The sequence below is a fragment of the Silurus aristotelis genome, assembly GCF_946808225.1.
Source record: "Silurus aristotelis genome assembly, chromosome: 6".
Classification (NCBI taxonomy): Eukaryota; Metazoa; Chordata; class Actinopteri; order Siluriformes; family Siluridae; genus Silurus; species Silurus aristotelis.
The window spans coordinates 26,969,921-26,992,984 of record NC_139579.1 but is presented as its reverse complement, the minus strand read 5'-3'; the positions used below and the strand labels follow the sequence as shown (position 1 = coordinate 26,992,984).

The 23,064-nt window shown below is 36.7% G+C and overlaps 2 protein-coding genes across 2 annotated transcripts in view; one reads left to right on the top strand and one right to left on the bottom strand.

Annotated features, from left to right (window-relative positions):
- The window catches only part of LOC310727812 (CAP-Gly domain-containing linker protein 4), a 123,488-nt gene that overhangs the window by 88,300 nt on the left and 12,124 nt on the right, over positions 1 to 23,064 (bottom strand). The window lies entirely within an intron of this gene.
- Positions 137 to 5,010, top strand: pcare1 (photoreceptor cilium actin regulator 1). The gene is made up of 2 exons (XM_083545343.1): positions 137 to 3,624; positions 4,774 to 5,010. The coding sequence occupies exons 1-2, from the start codon at positions 362 to 364 to the stop codon at positions 4,889 to 4,891; spliced, it is 3,381 nt and encodes a 1,126-aa protein (XP_083401469.1). The 5' UTR covers positions 137 to 361; the 3' UTR covers positions 4,892 to 5,010.

The following is a 23,064-nucleotide window of genomic DNA, read 5'->3' as shown; positions in this document are numbered from 1 at the left end:
AACATGACATATGTGTGTAAGCTGAGGGCTGCAATCAAATCCTCTCTAATCCCTTTATCTGCTTGTCCTTCACAAGGTGCACACAAAGTCTGCCAGGTTAAAACTCTGCTTGATACAATCCTACCAGTCCACAACAACAATAATCAATTTAAATAATATTTTCTTTTTATTTCCAAGGACACCTACAGACTGTCAAATGCAAACGTGTGCTTGAAGGTTAACCATCTGATAGTGACGAGTGCAGCTGTTCGGTAAGACTCTAAACCTTCTTTATTTTGGATGGCGCATTTTGCCTTTATATATGCCTGGATTTACAGACTGGAGTTTTAAAAAAAAACAAAGAAACTGACATTGCTTTGAGATGGGCTGTACCCCATCAAGGGGAAATAACTTCAATGGAACACATGGGCCATTCACAAAAGGGAAAACATTACTTCCAGGAAATAATGGAGCCGCAGAAGATGGACAATCTGATGATGAAAGAAGTGTATGTTCAGCTGGTGGTGAGACAGATGGAAAAGCTTGTGAAAAGGGGACAAAAGCGGGAAAAAAACTGGAAAACTCTAAGATTTCCGCTACATTAGTTAAGAAAAACTCTGTAGGTAAACCAGGAGCAGCAATACTTACTTCAGAAAGACTGGACACACAGGAGATTACAAATAATTTAACATCGCAAAGAAAAGAGAAGCACATAGAAAAGGAAGACGAAAAGAAATATGAAAAAAAGGTCACAAAGAAGTCCAAGAATCAGAAAAATGCAAAACCAAGCAAAAATAAAGATAAGGGGAGAAAATCTACAACTGAGAAGAAGGTTGACTTTCCAGAGCAACTTGTAAAATCCCACCAAGCAGCATATGGATATCTTAATCCTAGTATTGACAAATATGAACTGCTTTTGGGCTTATTAGATCATGCAACACAGACTCATATTACTTTGCAACCCATGGTGGCATTCATGGCTTTGCAGTATGAAGAGTTCAACCAAGGACTAGAGGAAATTGTTAAAAAAGGGGAGCAGCTTTTAAAAGACAATGGGGGACATTTGGCTTGGCCGTATTCCGGCAAATCCAGTAGCACCGAACCCCAACCTGACTTACTTCAACAACTACTTCAGTATACTGTCCAGAGAATGCATCTTGTTGGACAATCTGTGAAAAGAATTGGTGACACAGCTCTTGAAGATGCATTGGATTATTTTTCATCTATTTGTGAAGTCCTAGAAGAAAAACTGAATGCCAAGCATGCAGTTGAGGCTAGGCTAATGAAGCTGCTAAATAGAATTGAAGTGGCCTCGCAACAAAGAACTGGACCAGAGGACTCAGCATTGTTTAGTGAAGACAGCGGCATTGGTGTAGAAAGTGCGTCACTGGCCGGATCAGACACAAAGCACCACCGCAGGGAAAGCTGTGAATCAACGGAATCAAGTCGCACAGTTATTTACAGTCCTGCAAACTCTACCCCTATTCACCAAAGCTCTAAACGTCATCAAAGTCCAAAAATTAGCAGCAGCAGCTCTTTAACCTCTTTCGACTCCACGTGTACCTTAAAAAATATGGTTTTCAGAGATACAGAATCTTTTCTTGATTCTTCTTCCTTGGATGATGGTGAGGTTGAAAATGAGGACAACAGTGAGTGCAATGAGGAAGAACATTGTGGGGTTAAAATGAGGATGCGTTCAAGCTCTTCTCCACTTGACCCTAGCTATCAAACACAATGCATGCTTCCGAAGCGAATAGAAAACCCACACAATGTAGAAATGACAAAAAAAATTAAGGATGCCATTAGTCAACGAATTAGTTTTATTTCTTCTCAGCATGCTGGAAAAATCATTAAACCTAAGCCCTCAAAGGCAAATGACCGGCGGTGGATGGAGGAAGGGGAAACACATCCCAGAAGACCACAGACAGCAACCCAAACAGCAAAGAAAAAAACAACAATTTCTAAACAGCGCCGCTCAAGATCAGCAGAGTCTCTTCGTAGTAAAGCAGATGACCCCACTCTTTTTGAATTGGAAAGAGCACAAAAAGAGATAAGTAAAAGGTTGGAAAAAATGGGAAAGCTCAAAATTGAAACTAAAGTAAAAAAAGAGAGTTCAAAGCAATGGAAGCAAACACAGTTTGGTCAACTACATCCGGTAAATGTAATTCCTTCAAATAGTCAGCAAAAGGCACTCAGTGAAAAGATAATTACAGTAAATCCAGAGGAGCAAAAGGAAAAAATCTATAAAACTGTTAAAGGACCCATGAAGGCAACATCTGTTCTAAATCCACTTCCAGCAACCCAAGAATTAGCACTGTGTTCCAGAGGAAATTCAGTCAAGAAACTGATTGACACGTTTAGCCAAGGAATGGAGGAAAGCAACAGGTTTCATGAAAGTTCAAAAGAGCATGGACCTCTTAAAGGGGTCAGGAAGTATGGGATACCTGTCATGCCAGGATTAACAAGTGAAGATACACCATCATGTATTAAAAATAGCATAAACAATCAAAAAGAATCTACAACCTTGGAAAACCAAGATTATATTAATTTGGACAACCTACCACCACCTCCTCTGGAAGTACTTATGGATAATTCTTTTGAAAATGTTGAAATTAGAAAAGCAGATGAAAAAATTAACAGAAGAGGACGGTCTACCTTTCCAAAGACAACCAGCATGTCTCAAAGGCTCCGTACCTCCATGCAATCTGTTACTGTACTACCTAGCAAGGGAAGTGTGAGAAAGAGTTCTCGCAGCATATCGCCTGCACAAAATATTACCCTACACCCCAGTGGGGTGTCTAGGAACAGCCAAGTTGCTTCCACACCTAATGCAGATTTGAGGAATGAAGAGGCTGTCTCACTTTACAAACAGGCTAGAAAAATTATCCACTTGCGGTTTTCGTCTAATTCTCCCACAGAGAAACCTGCTGTTGACAATGTAAACATTCAACAGGTCACTCAACACAGTATCGAAGGAAACCGACAGGACAACAAGAGTCCTGAAAGAGCACCTTCCAGTTTAGTTGGAAATCATTCACCTGACACTTCAGGTGTATCCAAGACCCGCATGTTACCTTCTACACCTGTGGTCCATAGGAGGCTACCCAGTCCTCCTGTATTTAAAAAACAAACAATACCTTCCAGCTCATCCAGTCCATTAATATTACGCAAACTTCCAACCCCCCCACCATCCAGCCAGAAACAGACACTACCTACTTCCAATAATAATCAAGACAAAAATACCCTGCCAAGCTGCATTTCTGGAGTTACCTACCCTTTTAAGGCACCATCTCCCCCTGCCTCACCAAAAGTGCAGCGAAGGTCTCGAGAGAACAACAGTGAGGAATCTTCTTCAAGAGTATTTAGCAATGCTTGCTCAGTTTTTTGTCCAGTTTCACCATCCTTGTTTGAGGCACAACCATTTCTTATACCTAAACCCCCACAAGCATGGACGCCCTCTGGAAGTAGCATACTACCTCGCCCCTGGGGTGAGCGTGGTAGGCTGCTTATGTCTGTCCGTGGACCACACTCTTTCATTCGGCGTAGTCAGTCTGACAGAAGACCTAGTCTCAGTCATCCACCTAGAGCATCAGTAGTATCTATTGCACAGTCCTGCGGAAGCGAACCATCTATCAGTACCCAAGGGTAAGTTCATCATGTTTAAGTATTAATAAATTACAATTCAGGGCTTTATTTTTAATACAGACTCGTAAATATTTTTATTCATGTAGTTAGTAAAGTAGCCCCTACCAAGACAAGACCTATATTCCTTGTATTTGTCAAAACAAATTGTTAAAATTAATGTGTTAACACGTTAAAGCAAATGAATTTTAACGGCACAAATTTTATTAACATGCGATTAATGCAGCACACATTTCTGTTTAAATATTTTTATGAAAAATATAAATAATAAATATAAAAGAGAAACTTCAACACAATACACATTTATTCACAACGTCCTTTCTTTACTCAAATATAACACACTCCAGCGAAAGAATAACTTTTAATAACTAAACATTTGTTTTACCGATGCGCCAAGTTTCAAATCAAGCACCAAAATCCGCCGTGATTCTTCTTCTTCTTTTTTTATTGGTGGTTCGCATTCTCAAGTAGATCATTACTTCCATCTACTGTGGTACTGGATCAGAGACTTATATTCCTATTCCCTGGACCAAAAATAACGATTATGTCAGAGAACCACCAGCCACACCTTCCTCCTACACTCAGCTCCCTCCTACTAATCACCCACACCTGTTTCCAATATACATTTCCCGTTATAAGGCCCCCATTTCCCCTCACTCTCCGTCCGATCTACAGGTTACTACATAGATCTTCACAGGAACTACCTTATGCTCTATATACAGGCATCGCATCTTTGGAAGCACTCTGCTGCATGTACCAAGGCAAATAAAGCGTTATCTACTTTACTCCCGGTTTCTGACACGTGGTCTATTCGTGACAGATTAACACATCCACCAATTAAAACTGTCCGTGTGGAAACAGCAAAAGTTCCGTTTGGTGTCCTGATGATTTAAGTAGTTTAAAACGCCATAACTACTTTAAAACATTTAAAAGAATATTTTGTCTTTATGCTCTATGTGAAGTCTGTTTTTACAAATAGTTAGAGTAAAAACTTAAAAAAATATATCAATTTAAAGTTCATTTAGAACAGATAAAAATGTGCGATTAACTTGCGATTAATCGTTTGTTAACTCATGAAAAACGTGCGATTAATCTCAATTGATTATTTGAATCGATTGCCCGCCCTAATCAAATATTTATGCTTTGCTACAGGCTGGAAGATGGTCCACTCAGAGATAGATGGAACAAGCCGCTTGAGCTCAGAGAAGCAAATCGCTCCTCCTCACACCCAGACTTGTGCATTGTTGGTCAGGCCTTACAATGTGAATGACAGACTTGAGGACGGGCCAAGAAGGATTTGGGATTAGCAAATGTAAAACATAAATTGGATTAAGACTGTTTTCCCCTGGGATGAAGAGCCATATTACTCAGAAACCTTATTTACTTTGTGTGGCTGCCTTTATTTTATATATATATATATATATATATATATATATATATATATATATATATATATATATATATATATATATATATATATATATATATATATATATATATATATATATATACATATACAGTGAGGAAAATAAGTATTTGAACACCCTGCTATTTTGCAAGTTCTCCCACTTAGAAATCATGGAGGTGTCTGAAATTGTCATCGTAGGTGCATGTCCACTGTGAGAGACATAATCTAAAAAAAAACAATCCAGAAATCACAATGTATGATTTTGTAACTATTTATTTGTACAGCTGCAAATAAGTATTTGAACACCTGAGAAAGTCAATGTTAATATTTGGTACAGTAGCCTTTGTTTGCAATTACAGAGGTCAAAAGTTTCCTGTAGTTTTTCACCAGGTTTGCACACACTGCAGGAGGGATTTTGGCCCACTCCTCCACACAGATCTTCTTTAGATCAGTCAGGTTTCTGGCCTGTCGCTGAGAAACACGGAGTTTGAGCTCCCTCCAAAGATTCTCTATTGGGTTTAGGTCTGGAGACTGGCTAGGCCACGCCAGAACCTTGATATGCTTCTTACAGAGCCACTCCTTGGTTATCCTGGCTGTGTGCTTCGGGTCATTGTCATGTTGGAAGACCCAGCCTCAACCCATCTTCAATGCTCTAACTGAGGGAAGGAGGTTGTTCCCCAAAATCTCGCAATACATGGCCCCGGTCATCCTCTCCTTAATACAGTGCAGTCGCCCTGTCCCATGTGCAGAAAAACACCCCCAAAGCATGATGCTACCACCCCCATGCATCACAGTAGGGATGGTGTTCTTGGGATGGTACTCATCATTCTTCTTCCTCCAAACACTTTTAGTGGAATTATGACCCAAAAGTTTTATTTTGGTCTCATCTGACCACATGACTTTCTTCCATGACTCCTCTGGATCATCCAAATGGTCATTGGCAAACTAAAGACGTGCCTGGACATGTGCTGGTTCAAGCAGGGGAACCTTCCGTGCCATGCATGATTTCAAACCATGATGTCTTAGTGTATTACCAACAGTAACCTTGGAAACGGTGGTCCCAGCTCTTTTCAGGTCATTGACCAGCTCCTCCCGTGTAGTTCTGGGCTGATTTCTTACCTTCCTTATGATCATTGAGACCCCACGAGGTGAGATCTTGCATGGAGCCCCAGTCTGAGGGAGATTGACAGTCATGTTTAGCTTCTTCCATTTTCTAATGATTGCTCCAACAGTGGACCTTTTTTCACCAAGCTGCTTGGCAATTTCCCCGTAGCCCTTTCCAGCCTTGTGGAGGTGTACAATTTTGTCTCTAGTGTCTTTGGACAGCTCTTTGGTCTTGGCCATGTTAGTACTTGGATTCTTACTGATTGTATGAGGTGGACAGGTGTCTTTATGCAGCTAACGACCTCAAACAGGTGCATCTAATTTAGGATAATAAATGTAGTGGAGGTGGACAGTTTAAAGGCAGACTAACAGGTCTTTGAGGGTCAGAATTCTAGCTGATAGACAGGTGTTCAAATACTTATTTGCAGCTGTATCATACAAATAAATAGTTTAAAAATCATATATTGTGATTTCTGGATTTTTTTTTTTAGATTATGTCTCTCACAGTGGACATGCACCTACGATGACAATTTCAGACCCCTCCATGATTTCTTAGGTGGAGAACTTGCAAAATAGCAGGGTGTTCAAATACTTATTTTCCTCACCGTATATATATAATATAATATAATATAATATAATATAATATAATATAATATAATATAATATAATATAATATAATATAATATAATATTATATAATATAATAAAATGAGGAAATCATGTATAATCTATATTTTCTTACTTAAATCTTGACTTTTTTTTCGATGACTACATGACATCAGAACCAGAAAAAAAAAAGAATAAGTGAGTACAGAGAATAGACTTGGTGTAGAATTGCAACCACAAGATTACATGTAAAAGAGAAAGTAGCCTGAGCAACGTGTGGCTTTTCTCCATATTAAACTGTGTCAGTATTAATGATTAGGTATACCATAATCATCTGAATACCCATGTGCCTTTAAGTGTTTTTTTTTTTATTTTTTTTTTTATGTCAGCTGTTTAGCCCTCAAATACATTAGTAGTAATATAGCAATAGGCAAACCAGCATTTATTCAACAAAATGATTGCAATCAGGCATTATATTATACTACATAGTATGTGTACATTTTATATATATACAATATTTAAATACAATTTTATTTTATGATTTGATATACAATATGCTTGCCAGATTTAATGCACTTCATCTGTATCTGCACACTGAAACTCTATCACTAGGGTGTAGCTCACAAATCCTGAGTTTAGAACAAGGTGTACATTGTTCCTTTTTTATTCATTTTAGGTCAACCAGGTGTTTTTTTTTTTTTGCTGTTTTTTTTTTTTTTTTTTTTGCTGTTTTTTTCAGTGACGTGTTTGTTTTTAATTTATTAATTTTTTTACACAGCTGTCTTTTTTTTTTGTTAGTAAACTGAAGAAAGTCAACTGAAAAACTGTTTGAATAGCCATTGTAATATTGCACAACATTATGTTCCATAATGTTTACAACTTAAAATTCTAATAAAATTCTTGTATATGCCCAACCTTTAGGCTACATGACCACTCTTAGTAGAGTTAAACACACATCCTAATACAAGGATAATAAAACAAAAGTAAAAGACCATAAAAAAACAAACTTTTATGAAGATAATCAATCAATTATCTCTTCATCATTGTACCTGTTAGTAGGTGGGATTTATTAGGCAGCAAGTGAACATTTTGTTACAGATAACATTTTGAACAAAGTAAATGTGTTAAAAGCAAAAAAAAAATGGGCAAGCGTAAGGATTTGAACGAGTTTGACAAGAGCCGAATTGTGATGGCTAGACGACTGGGTCAGAGCTTCTCCAAAACTGAAGCTCTTGTGTATCTAACTAAAGTGTACAAGGAAGGAACCAGCGACAGGGTCATGGGCAGCCAAGGCGGTTTTGGTTTTCCCAACAGTTGTGAATGAAAAACATATATTACACAAGGAGCTTCTCAAAAGTCAATTGTTTTTAGCTAGTATAAAAAGGATCATAGCTAATTTTTTAAATAAGAAATGGTCAGAAGTATGTGCATTCCTGACAATCACACCCACACCTTTGTTTGTTTTTGTCCCTTTTCAGATTTAGTACCCTCTTGCAGTTATGTTTATCTCCTCTCTTCTGAGAAAGTTTTTCAGTAGATTTTAGTATATGGCAGTAAGGATTTGTGTTTTTCTCATATATAAGAGCATAAGTGATGTCAGAATCCAGGGTCTGGTGAGAAGGCCAAGCACGCATCAGGTTCCAGTTCATCCTAAATTGTTTGGAGGGGTTGAGGTCAGGCCTCTGTGCAGGACATTAGAGTATTGTCAAGGTTTCAGTCATTGGAAACCTTGTATGTTACAGAATATAAAGACTTTCCATGAATGCAGTTAGGCTACGGTTTGGGGAAACATTGAAACCTTTTAAAGAACATTATAAGGAATGCAAATAACCAGTTTCACCAGCAGCTCATACTGTACATCAGATCTGATTAATACAGTTTTGATTTTCGGGGAATTCTTCTGATTCATCGTAACTGATGCAACTCTGCAAATGAATACCAACCCTTTAAATGCATCACTATTTTTAAACATAGGAAAACAAAGAATGATTTTTCTTGTCTTCTTGAACAAATTAGTATTGTGGTCTACCTTTATTTATTTATTTATTTTACATGCCACTACTTCTTATTCCCATTAAGGCTTCCTTTTCCTGGTGATTAGTGTGACCTGTTCTGTGTTTTCTTGTGTACATATTTAGGGACTTCGAAAGACTTTTATAGTTGAATTGCTATTTAGATCATCAAGTGAAAAGCATGTTACCATGGATACAAGCAAAATCACACTGGAGTCATTTTCATTATTATAAGCCTAAACCTGCATGACAAGATGACTTAACTTTAACTATGAAACCTGCGATTGCATTAAGTCTTCAGCTGCATACATTGTATGCCTCTACATGCCATAACATGATTGGGCTGTTATCATGTCTTTATTCATGTCATCTTCTTATGAGACCTTAAACAGGTATTTACACTGTTTTCCTGTTGAGACTTCTTTAAATAAATAATGCAATCCAAGTCAAATCAGTGTCAAATCAACTGTGAAAAACTATAAATACAGCAACACAGATTGTGTACGTGGATTGTCTGTATAAAAATAGACAATACTTTTTTTAAATATTTTTTAGGATTTATGTTTTGTTTTGTTTTTTTAGATTTTCTAAAACTTTATTGCTTGAATTTAAAATCTCACCTCATCAAATAAATGACACCAGGCTCTCCCAGGCCTCTGTGCTCAATTTCCAGCGGCAAAAATAAAGCTAAACATCACAGGCAGGTCTTTTTTTGGAAAACAAGGAGAAGAAAAATAGAGCTAAAATAAGTAAATATTGGTATATAAAAATATAAAGCAATTTGTTTCCCCTTTAGAGAATTCTCAGGTTTGTCTAAATTATTAAAAAGTCTTTCTTTAGTGTTCTCTTCATATTTCTTAGAGTTCAGCTCTCCCTCAGGATTTAAACCTAGCATAGTTTTTATTAGCGACTTCTCTGACTTCGCCCTGCTGTCATGTGCACTGAGCACGATTTCTTACCCATGACAGAACATTACAAATGTGTTGATCTTGGTCTATTTTATAATTATTATACATATTTATTAGTAGAAGGAGGTTTGAAGCAGAGGCAGAATTCTTCAACGATACAGAAAAAAACACTTGCAATAAAAAGAAATAAGAATGTGCTGTGCGCCATATACCAATTGAATTGACACAACAGTAGATGAAACTGAACCCAGGGAGGTTCTAGAGCAGATTTTCCTGAGAGCAATTTTACACTCAGGAATGGATTAAGGCCATTGGGGGAAGAAGGAAAAAAAAAAAGAATTAAAGGTTCCAGTAAGGAAATACATGCTTTGAAAAAAAAAATCCTAAAGAATGTAAACAACTTTTGCTTACGAACTGAATGAACCCTTTCTTTTCTCTGTTAGCTATTAGTTTCAGAAAAAATCATTCTCATTACTGAACAAAATGCTTTTAGATAACAACAAAAAAAAAAGAAATAAAAGAAAAAACTGGGATGCTGTTCAGCAAACTGATGAACTTAAGGCTGATTTGAATCCTCTTATACAACAGCAATTTACCAAACAACACAAGTGAAGCCGTATCTATTCTCTTATCCAACTATGATCCCACAAACACCTGTACTTCACTAGTGTTACCATAATTGATATAGAACCCCAAAAGCACTCCCCCACCTCGACAGCATCGAGTTACTAAAGCTCTCCTGGATTTAGTAATGTATGTCTTTAGCTTTTTCCAGGATTGAAGCAGGAAGTAGATAGGATTAGTAAGGAGGAAGTGAGAGCAGCGATTAAGTGGATAAAGAGTGGAGAGTCGGTTGGACCAGATAACATACAGGTAGAAGCGTGGAGATGTTTAGGAGAGATGGCAGTGGAGTTTTTAACCAGATTGTTTAACAGGATTTTGGAAGGTGAGAAAATGCCTGATGAATGTAGAAGGAGTGTGCTGGTACCAGTTTGTAAGAATAAGGAATATGTGCAGACCTGCAGTTAGCAGTGAGCAACAGTATGGTTTCATGCCGAGAAGGAGCGCCACAAAGGCATTATTTGCTTTAAGAATGTTGATGGAAAAGTATAGAGAAGGTCAGAAGGAGTTGCATTATGTGTTTGTGGATTTAGAGAAAGCGTACGACAGGGTGCAGAGAGGGGAGTTGTGGTATTGGATGAGGAAGTCTGGTGTGTCAGAGAAGTATGTGATGGTGGTGCAGGACATGTATGAGGACATTGTGACAGCAGTGAAGTGTGCAGTAGAAACGGCAGATTGGTTAAAGGTGGAGGTTGGACTGCATCAAGGATCGGCTCTGAGCCCTTTCCTGCTTGCAGTGGTGATGGACAGATTAACGGACAAGGTCAGATAGGAGTCTCCGTGGACTATGATGTTTGCAGATGATATTGTTATTTGTGGTGAGAGTAGGAAGCAGGTTAAGAAGAGCCTGGAGAAGAATAGAATAGAATAGAATAGCCTTTATTTGTCACACATACATTAAAGCACAGTGAAATTCATTATTTGCATATCCCAGATGCTCAGAAGCTGGGGTCAAAGCGCAGGGTCAGCCATGAGTTTATTAGAGGGACAGCACATGTAGGACGTTTTAGAGACAAGGTGAGGGAGCATGATTGAGATGGTTTGGACATGTGCAGAGTTGGGGCATGGGGTATATTGGTAGGAGAATCCTGAGGATGGAGCCACCAAAAGAAGGAAAAGAGGAAGTGCAAAGAGGAGGTTTATGGATGTGGTAAAGGAAGACATGCAGGTAATTGGGTTGAAATAGGCAGATGTAGAGGACCGGGGGGAATGGAGACGGATAATCTTGAAACTTGATCATCTGATGATTGGGCAAACACATTCCTATTGCACCACTTTGAGGATTTTTTATTATTCATTTCGACATATCATAATGTTGTGAATTTCTAACAAAACAAGTTAGTACTTATGAAATAAGATACTGAATGAATGATTGGCTCACTAGCTTCCATCCAGTAAATGTTTACTCAGCTTCGTATCAAATAAATCAACACTTGAGACTAGACTTGCATGCACAACAAATGCACAATTTGACTTACATGCACAATTTAAATAATTTATTTAGTACTTTTACTTTATTTAGTACGAGGAACAAAAGTGCTTTAAATCTCTAGCAATGAATAAATCTACACTGGTACGCTAGATTACAAACTTAATATAAATCAGACTATAACTCTTGATTTTGACAAAGCATACTTGAAAATTGCTAACTTACATGTTTCAGGAAGAGGTAGGTCTTCCACCGCTGTACAGACTTCTAGGGGAAGTTCATTCCACCAACTCGGTGCCAGAACAGAGGAGAGCCTTAAAGTATAGGTTATTATTTAGTGAAGCAACCTTTAAAAGTTTACAATACTGTATATATTTTTATATACATATATAATTTTCTTCCCGTGGGCTCACCACCTGCAGGAGGGACCGTAAGGGACCGGTGCTGAGAGGATTGGGCAGCAGTCGAAGGCGGGGGCCTTGACAGCCCGATCCCTGGACATGGAGAAGTGTCTGGGGAATCTGCTTAGACTGCTGCCCCCGCAACCCGAATTACGGATAAGCGGGAGAAGATGAATGAATGAATATATAATTTTGGCGGACATCCTTATCCAGAGTGACCTACACTGTGTGGTTAAAAAATCATTAGTGTTTACAAATAATTTTTTTTGCATGCTGTGACTATAACAGCTCTGTTTGAGCAGCAGATCTTGTTTTTTCACCTACCATTCCTTTCCCCTCCCTATTAACGCTGATAACATAAAAATTTCCCATTGGGCCCTGAACGACAGTTCCATAACAGTTAGTGTTTAGTGAGGTCATATTCAAGTGTGAAGTTAATTTAGAATGACAAACGATGGCTGTTGCCACTCTGTAAGCCACTCTAATGACCATAATAATTGAAATACAGTGCCTAAGTTTAAAACTATTTCAAGTCCACGGATCATCTTTGTATTATATAAGAGGTTTGTGAGAATACGGAAAGTTAACACTTCCTTTAACACATTTTTTTACAGCTCAAACATCATAGTTTTGGTTTTTGTTGAGAACAGGAAAGTGTCACATACACTTGCAGCATGTTATACCCACACGACACAACAGTATTACAACCTGCCACATTGTTTTACTGACTTGTGCTTAAATACATAATGATTTACCTTATGGTCGGTACTTAGTTGAACCTTTTATTAATTACAGATGGTATGCATTTACCCAGTCTTCTAGTCTAAATTGCTGAAGCTTATTACATTAAGCATAGAAATATCTTACATTTTAAGCTTTGTGACAAAAATTAGGGTACATCCACATTAATCCAGAATTACTTTAAAACACATTTCCCAAACACTTACAGTTATGGCATTGTGCACCACCACCTAGTTTTAGGATTGAAACTCAAGACCTTCCAGTCAGAAGTCCAACATTTTAAACCCCTAAGCTACTCCTTTTAAAATGGCTTAATTTGAGTTAAAGTGTGGGCTGAGAGAACCGATATTCAAAAACAAAGTTGTGTTTTTAGTCATGTGACTATTGAAGGCAAAACAAACCAGATGGTGGAGGGTGTTGTCCTGCAGGTGTTGCACCTGCTATCCAGTTTCATAGTTCTGCTACAGAGAAAGGTCACAAACTTCACTCGCAGCACCACTTCTTTCGCCTGTCCATATAAAAGTCATTGCCTTTTTTGACAATTCAAAGAGGCAGAAAAAGATTGTTGTTTTGCACCTACAATAGTTTTGTAATATTACAAACAATAATAGGAACATTTTAGAAAAACAGTAGACAGTTTTTATATTCAGATTTATCCAGATTAACACAAACAAATCTTTAATAGGATTAAAGTGTGGCCTTTTGAGATGGAGCCATTCGAATTTCATTTTCGGGTTTGAATCACTAACATTGGAATTGTGTATTTGGTAGTATGAAAGCTAAACACCAGTCAAAATTGGGCCTGGAGTAGGTTTTCTTTTAAATATTAGTCTGTCAGATTGAGTACACAGTTAATGCAGAAACAAGATTAAGAATTTCTGAGATTCATGCAAATATTTACACTTTATTAGGCTCTATTTTCATTTGAGTTAGTGTTAAGAACAACTGTAATAAAAAAAATGTACAACAAAAGCAATTTCACTAGTGGCCTCACTGTATGGAGGAAGTTGTACCATTTGTAGTTGTACCATTTGTAAAGGGGCTTTACTTGTTACATATACTTTACAGCACAATTAATTGTTTTGATACAACATTATTGGAGCACAGAGGGTTAAGGGCCTAGCTCAGGGGCCCCAAGATTGGCAGCTTGTTAATACTATAGATTGAACTCCAGGCCTTCTGATTAGTAACCCAAAGCCTTTGCTACTGAGCTACAACCAACACTAATATCCTAAATCTTGAGAGGAACTGACTTGTTTCATGACATTACTCATCACTTGTGTTATAGAAGCTATTAACAGCCGTTTCTTTTTTTTCTCCATACAGTATATAAAAATGTTTTGTAGGAAATGTCCAAAAGACTTTCCTGTTTGGAAAAACATTAACGCTGTGCTATTGACTAAAACCCTGACTACTGTTTGAAATACAACTTCTGCCCATGAATATCAAATCCCCAGATTTCCCCAAGACCCTTTACCTTGCAAATGAAGGCAGCTGTTGTGAGAGAAGCATTTGTGCATTTTCTTTCTGTCCAATTATGTGCGAAACATACCTTCCAAATCTTTGGCAGTGAACAGATGTTTTGTTCATGCATTGTTGTTATGTGACTGACAGAAAAGGAAAATGGCACTTAAAATCAGGACATGTTAAATAAACAATATTTTAAGCATATAGTGGTGTGATGTCTTGGTATCTAGTTTGGTGTATACAGTAGAATAAGGGAAATAATAGCTTCCATGTGTTGGGTGTAAAATGCATGGGCACGGTTCTGCTGCAGAGTGAATAACTGTCCACTAGGAGAAGCCATTTGCCTTATTTTTGGCTGGAACATTATTCGTGCATGTTTATCATCACAAAGTTATTTAAAATCATGTCATTTCACAAAATCTGGAGATTTTACCAAACTCTTCACATATTGTACTCTTCCTACAATAAAAAAAAAACCCATCTTATTTTGCGATTGCAACCACTTTCAAATTAAAATAAAAAAATGCTCCAAATGGATAAGCTCTTTATTCAGATCAGCAGTTTTGCATGGATTAAACTTTATATTTAATCATAAAACTACAGTTACACAAAACATTGCATTAAATCCATTTGCACTTTTATGAGGTTTTTGGACAATGTAATGAAGTGAAGACATTTATTGAATCAGTTTAAAATGCATTTAAATTTCACATATATTTATTTATTTATTTATTTATTTATTTATTTATTTATTTATTTTTACAAACTTGTACATACAATAGAACGGTCTTTATCTAAATATGTACACATGAATACTTTGAGTGTTAGATACAGATATTGTGTGTACACTTGCACCATTTCATTTGACACTTCATCTATAAAAATTCTCAGAAGCTTGAAAGAACATCCATATATATATATTCTATCCTCCTTCATGTCCATCCAGAGCTCAAACAATTTCTTTATATCTTTTGATCTATTCAGATGAATGAAAATGCACAGAGAAAAAGAGAACAAACACAAGTATCACAAATAGGGAAAAAAAAATAAAGAACAAACAGAAAGCCATTTCTTCAGGGGTAAACATGAGCAAAACTCTCACACACCAAAATGCAATTCTAATTCATAAAGCAAAAATGAATTCTTTCTCAAACTAAAATAAAAATATATATATATATAATAATAAAATTACACTTACCCAATTCCATAAGTGGTTACAATGAGAAACCAACACTTATTACTAATGTACACAAATTCACACACAGTTACATATGAAAAAAAATGACACAGCAAAAAAACTTTTATTAAGCCTAATTGTCTTCCTTCACATTTCACTGTGGAAAAAGAAAAAGAAATAAAAAAGTAGAATATAAATTAGAAATGGAATGTTACTGAATATGATTACTTGTATATGAAAAAAAGCATATATTATAAATACATACAAAGACAGGTATAAATATGTATTGTTTCAGTAAAAAAATAAAATAAAATAAAATTATATATATATATATATATATATATATATATATATATATATATATATATATATATATATATATATATATATATATATATATATAAATATAAAATTGTCCATTTTACGTCACTTGTCCCAGGCATGAAAATGTGCATGGCCATTTTTAGTTAGGAGAGCGATTTGTCTGGTCAATTCTGCTAACACATGAGACCCTGGCATGCTAAAACATGTTTATGTCTTAATACATACACAGATATGGATATTTTGAGGATAATGTGGATACAGATAGTGTGTGTATGTGTGTATGTGCCATTACAGTAGACACCTCTGCTTAATAGATGATCTTATAAGCCCAAAGATCATCCACATTTCTTTTATTTTTCCCTTCAGCCCTTTCCAGAGTGCAAACGATTCAATTTGAACTATTCAGATGAACAAAAATGCACAATATGCATTAAAATGCTTCTAGTGTGACAATGGAAAGAAGACGGATTTACTCAATAATACATAATGAAATATGCTCAGTTAGATATGATTCTGAGCACTATTGCGGATGCTTTTTATTGTTCAAATTTAATATGTATTGCATGCGGGGAGACTTTATGACTTATTAATGAAATAGTTCAAACATTGCACAGTTTGGAGGAAATGCGGTTCCAATGTGGGATAGTTATACTTTGCTGTGAACAATTTGTCATCTCATCAGTGGGATAGGAACACAGCAGGAACATTTCTCAACAAAGCATGAAGTTTTTGGGGAATGCTGTGATGTTAATATAACAGCACTTTTTTAATAACTCAAAGATGACATGGTGTGAATGTATTGAGCAGCTGTGAATACATGGTGTACATGTACATGTTAGGCACTTTATTAGGACACATCGAACATGCTGGTCTGATTTATAGATGTTGTTATACAGGTTTTTTTTCTAATCCATTTCCAAGTGTCCTTTGTCCGATATTTCATCATCAGGGCTGATGATGCCTGGTGATTTCTTTTTTTCCCCTTTGGAAATATTCTCAACCCAACAGCAGTCAAATTGTCTGAGGTAAAAGTACCAAGTACCAAGTGGTATATTAATTCTTCTTTCACCAAAAAACTAAGAGACATGGCATGGGGAAACATAGGGCATCAGGCTAACTAACATGCTAGTCTCTTGAATCTTAGTTAGCATCATAATAACTGACAATTGACTAACCATGATGCTAAAAGCTAACGAGCATTTTATTGAAATTATGAATGAATTATGGATCACTGACAGCTTTTTATCCAGTTGCTTGTGTTTATGAGAACTGGGTTAATACTACTGGCTAGTAAACTTTTAAGAGGTTATGAATTAGCTATGGCTAACTAATATATTTTTTTCATAATCTCTCAAATTTCTGCTAACATTATAATGACTGATGATACAATCTAGCTGGATGCTAATAGCTAGTTGTCACAATGTAAACTGGCTTAATACATGCATTTATACATTATATTTATATATATTAAAAGACAAAGTCGGATGCTTAAATGTCATATACAGTATAAAACTTTCATTCAATGAGAAGTTACCCTATTATACCAACAGGTGGTGCCAAAGTGATTCAGGAATATTTTACCTAGATTTTACATTACTTTGTTCTATTAAATGAAGGATCATTTTATTGACTTTATCCTTGGAATCTCGTTAATCAAAATAAACAAATCTTTTTTTTTTAGTCATTTAGTTCATTTCGTTCCTTTAATCCTTTAATATATGGGAGTCACGTGAACGACTCGGACTACAATCAGAATCAGAATCAGAAATAGCTTTATTACCAAGTATGTTTACACACACAAGGAATATGACTTGGCGACAGGAGCCTACAGTGCAGGAGAAAGTACAGACATAATATAACAAAATATAAGTAAAACAGACAATTAAATAATGCACTATATACAGAAGTATAAATATTGTTCAAATTAATGTACAGATGTTATTTACAAGTGTGCAGTTTACAAATGTACTATTTGGATTCTATGTATTAATGTTTCAGTTTTGATGGACAATGTATGTTATGAATATTTAATCGTTCAGACTGAGTATTGCCTGTGGGAAAAAAACTGTTTGTGCATGGTTGTTCTGGTGGACGGTGCTCTGTAGCACCGACCAGAAGGCAACGCTTTAAAAAGAGAGTGGGCTGTGTGTGGGGTCCAAAGTGATTTTCTTAGCCCTTTTGCTCATTTTGCAGGTGTGGAGATCTTGAAGGTTGGGCAGGGGGGCACCCAGTGCTCGAATTAAGGGGGGGTTGATGGCATCCGTAACCACCTATTACTCATTAGAGATCCCCCATGACAAGTAAAAAGTAGACTTATGGATCTCCAAGATTATTTTAGTAAGAAATATATGAATTACACAACAACTGGGGACCCCCCATAAGACTTGACTCAATTCGAGCACTGGGGGCCCCAATAATCCTCTCAGCAGTCCTGATTGTCTGCTGTAGCCTCTTGATGTCTGATTTGGTAGCTGAACCAAACCAGACAGTTATGGATGTACACAGGACAGACTCAATGATGGCCGAGTCGAACTGTTTCAGCAGCTCCTGTGGCAGGTTGAATTTGCTCAGTTGGTGAATGAAGTACAACCTCTTATAGCCGAGAGATGAATTACTCAATTCTGTTTCCTGTACACAACCTACAGAGATTTTGGGATGCTTTGTTCATGCGTGTCTAGTAGAAAATTGAATCACTCTTTGAGGCTACTCGTTCTTCTTAGTCACAATAAACACTCTGGACAAAGAGAACGAATCGTTCATGAACGACCCTTCACTGCTTGGTTCCACCCTCTTTCTCTTTTTGTTGAAAGGGTGTTGAACTGAACAAAGTACATGCATACTGTATATCAGCCAAGCAGATCAATAAGTCAATGAGTCGATTACTGAAGCGCATGTCCCAGTTTGTAAAATAAAAACAAAAAACAGCACTGCTCCTATTCAGACTACACCAAATCTAAATCAATAAGGTGCTTTTTCTTTTGATAGATCCAGCCAGTGACATGTTCCTTCGCAGCCTGCACTCTAATGCAGTCTTTAAAAAGCTCCCAAAGCAATCGTGTGTCTTTAACATGGGCCGTGAATGGAAAATATGAGTCAGTACATGGCAGTGAATGATAATATTTGGTTCACTAAAAAAAGATTCATTCACAAACACAGATTCATTCATGAATGAAACACTTCGACGATAGTAATTTACCATCAGGTTTACGAATGTGAATGAGGTCTATGAGGAATCCTTCTTTAACTTTGTCTTTGGAAAGCACAAATTTAGCTAACACAGTACAAGAAAGACATAATGGACTTTAATGCAGAAATCACAACAGCAAAATTCACAATTACAGCCACCTATCTCTCTTGTATGCACTGCTGGATATTAATGGATATAATATGTAATTTATGTAATTTGACATCCAGGTATATTGAGCCATATAATAAAATGGCCAGTGATTGCTACTACTTGCGCTATTGTCTCATATAAAATACATGCTTACGCAATACCACAAGCCATAAGTGTGTATTTTGGTCTAGTTTTTTTTTTTTTTTTTTTTTTTTTATGGACAGGAAGACACTGCAACAGCCTGCACCATGTTCATGACTGGTGCTCATTAGCATTAGGCTGAAATGTGAGTGAGCTGATTTTATATTCATGTAGTGCTCAAGCTTTCGTCCAGACATTTGTGACAATACCAGCACATCCTCTGCATACGAAAATATAAAGTGATACAAGCAAATGGCTTCATGCAAATACTCATCAGCTCCTCTACATCTGCAAGGCCAGAATAATCTGCAGAATAATATAATATAAAAAATATATTATAATTTTTCAGATTCAACTAGTTGAATAGATTTTGTTTTATGAATATTACATCATTTCATTAGAATTATGATAAATATTATTTTATATTAAGTTTACAGTAGTGCTCATTATAATTGTGTAATATAAATAGACCTGGCAGCTTACAATGCCAATGACTGATTCCAAGCAATTCCACTTGTACAAATTCTATATTTAATTTCTAATTTTCAACATAAGTGTACTGGTTTATTAGGGCTATTAGTGTACAACGCTGGGTGGCGCTGTTGGAGAAAGAATAACACAAAGTCTACTTGTGAATTTTAGTCACACTGAAACATGGAATAGTAAAAAAAAAATAATGCACAGCACTGAAACTGGCCAAATTTGTTTCAGAATATACTGGTGATGAGTGGCATGCAAAACAAGGGCATGACAATTATGTCCGTTAAAACGCACCACTTTGAGAGGGGGGAAAAAAAATGTTCCCACAAGCCACAGGTGAATACATCAAGCAATCAAAATGCTAAGTTGAAGTTTTAGTAGGAGGAGAAATGTGACAAATTATCATTCTGTCAAGTGTAATGTTACACTATGCATGCAAATTGAAGAGTGGTGGAAATAAGCCCGTTTGTTTTTTTCCTCTGTTTTGACTTTTATAGGAGACTTTTGTTTTATTCACGTGCCCCTTCCTAGGGCCCATCTGTCCTTTTCATGCACTTGAATGGCACTGACACAGACGCTTGTCTAAATGTCATGGCTCCAGGTAGTGACATTTGAGCAAATTTGTAACATGCTACCTGAGATTTATTTTTTTCCATTAAATACTCTTCCCTTCCTACACACCTTTAAAGATAATACTGAAAACGCCCGAATTGCTGACTGTTTAGAAGAACACTAATCTGATCATTATCCGTTTTCGGCAGTTATTAAAGTGGCCATGTCAACCGCATACTCATATATATCTTGTATCAGATTTGTGTTCTTATTGGATTTCAAGAAATCACATTAAGCCGTCGGGATTTCTGGTCAGTAATCCAGTTGCTCAGCAGACATACAGATAGGTACGAACAAAAATGTGTCTCTTTATGCTGTATAGATTTAGTCCACTTGTCCCTTTTAAGGGAAGGGTCAATACAATTCAATTGAAATATATATTTAGACTGATCAGCTGGTTAATCTGGTTATAATGGAAATAGGCTCTTTCAACCACAAGGCTTAAATGCTCACTAAACACTTCAAGGAGAAGGAAATCATGTGCTATAGTATTTGAAAGTCGTCTCGATTGAGTACCTGTGGGAGATCTGGAGCAGAAAAGTCACATTTGTGGCATATGAATTAGATGAACATGGCAGACTCCCATAGGGAAATAAATTCGAGGAAATCTTGAACAAGATATATTTCTGAAGTGGTGAGTCATGATTCTGTACGCTTAATTAGCACAAGTCACAACCAGGTTGTCATAAAAATGAAAATGAAAAAAAAAAAGTCATTCGGAGTGCAATTAAAAAGCATGATAATACTACACATAAAAAAGAAACAGAGGAAAATACAGTACATAAACAGACTATTTAGAAAGATAAACACAGTACAGGTTCACATGTATGGAAAGCAAACCAATGGTAGCTCAGTGGTTAAGGTATTTGACTTTGGATTAAAAAGTCACAGGTTTGTATCCCAGCACCACCAATGCTACCACTTCTGGGTCCTTGAGCACCTCACCTGCTGAGTTCTAAGTTGCTCTGGATAGGGATGTCTTTTAAAAACTGTAAATGTACAAAAGCCATGAGAAAAAGCACGTGATGCTTGCTACAGTGGTGTGGTAAATTTTCTGTGTGTGGTTTCACTTCCGAATGCATTTAACTACAAATTCTTTGCGAAAATAAACCCTCAAATGCAGTTTTAACAGCATGATACAATTCTAGAGATGTCAAAAGATGGCAGGTAGATTAAAAAAGGTTTCCACTAAGAAGATTTACCCGGTAACTAAAACAATAAGGGAATTTTGATCATTTCTTTTTAGATTCTTTTTGCAAGTACCATAGATTTGTCTGTGTAAGACCTCAGCAAGATCTGTTTAAAGGGGAATTATCTCAAAGAAAAAAATGACTCCAATTATAGGACAAAATCTGGTGGAAGCCATTAGTGGACAGATGGAACAAGAAAAGTCCATTTGTTTTTGAGTGAATCATACAGAAGCTCACTTTAACCCTTTAAAATTCAAGCCTTGCTTGCCTTGCTCCATATATATACTTCATACTGTTGCCAGCACAATGAGATTGAGAGCAGCTTTATAGCAGGTTTATCACACGAAATCTCTTATGCAAGTTGTAACCTCAATAAGTGAGAAAATCTTTCCTGCGCCAAAATTCTGGTATGTTTCGCCCCCTAAATGGCCTGTTAAATAAGAAAAAAATTCAAGACGACATATTTTTATGGTAAAGTTTTCCTGAAAATAACCCATTAACTCCTGATAGTTTATGTGAATAGTAAGCTCTGAATACCTGCCTTTCACAGACTTGAGTCATACCTAGTGCTTTTTGAAATCCATTCTTTTAATTACATAGGTTTAAATCATTTTGTCCTCAACACCTTTACTTGGTCCAAAATGTAAACTCTATTAATGAGTAACATGCTGCTTTTTTCCCCCATTAGATATTCTGTGCTTATGTAAATGGTAATGAGTCATTATTTTAAAGTACCAGGGCCACTTTCGGAAAATCCACTTCAAGGATTATATATATATATATATATATATATATACAGTGGGTACGGAAAGTATTCAGACCCCCTTAAATGTTTCACTCTCTGTTATATTGCATCCATTTGCTAAAATCATTTAGGTTCATTCTTCTTCCTCATGAATGTACACACAGCACCCCGTACTGACAGAAAAACACATAATTGTTGACATTGTTGCAGATTTATCAAAAACGAAAAACTGAAATATCACATGGTCCTAAGTATTCAGACCCTTTGCTCAATATTTAGTAGAAGCCCCCTTTTGATCTAATACAGCCAGGAGTCTTTTTGGGAAAGATGCAACAAGTCTTTCACACCTGGATTTGGGGATCCTCTGCCCTTCCTCCTTGCAGATCCTCTCCAGTTCTGTCAGGTTGGATGGTAAACGTTGGTGGACAGCCATTTTTAGGTCTCTCCAGAGATGCTCAATTGGGTTTAAGTCAGGGCTCTGGCTGGGCCATTCAAGAACAGTCACAGAGTTGTTGTGAAGCCACTCCTTCGTTATTTTAGCTGTGTGCTTAGGGTCATTGTCTTGTTGGAAGGTAAACCTTCGGCCCAGTCTGAGGTCCAGAGCACTCTGGAGAAGGTTTTCGTCCAGGATATCCCTGTACTTGGCCACATTCATCTTTCCCTCGATTGCAACCAGTCGTCCTGTCCCTGCAGCTGAAAAACACCCCCACAGCATGATGCTGCCACCACCATGCTTCACTG

What these genes read in the sequence shown, in the direction of transcription:
- pcare1 (XM_083545343.1), top strand. Translation starts at nt 362, where the DNA reads ATGGGCTGTACCCCATCAAGGGGAAATAACTTCAATGGAACACATGGG. An exon ending in CCATCTATCAGTACCCAAGG is followed by an intron (nt 3,625 to 4,773) that starts GTAAGTTCATCA and finishes GCTTTGCTACAG; the next exon opens with GCTGGAAGATGGTCCACTCA.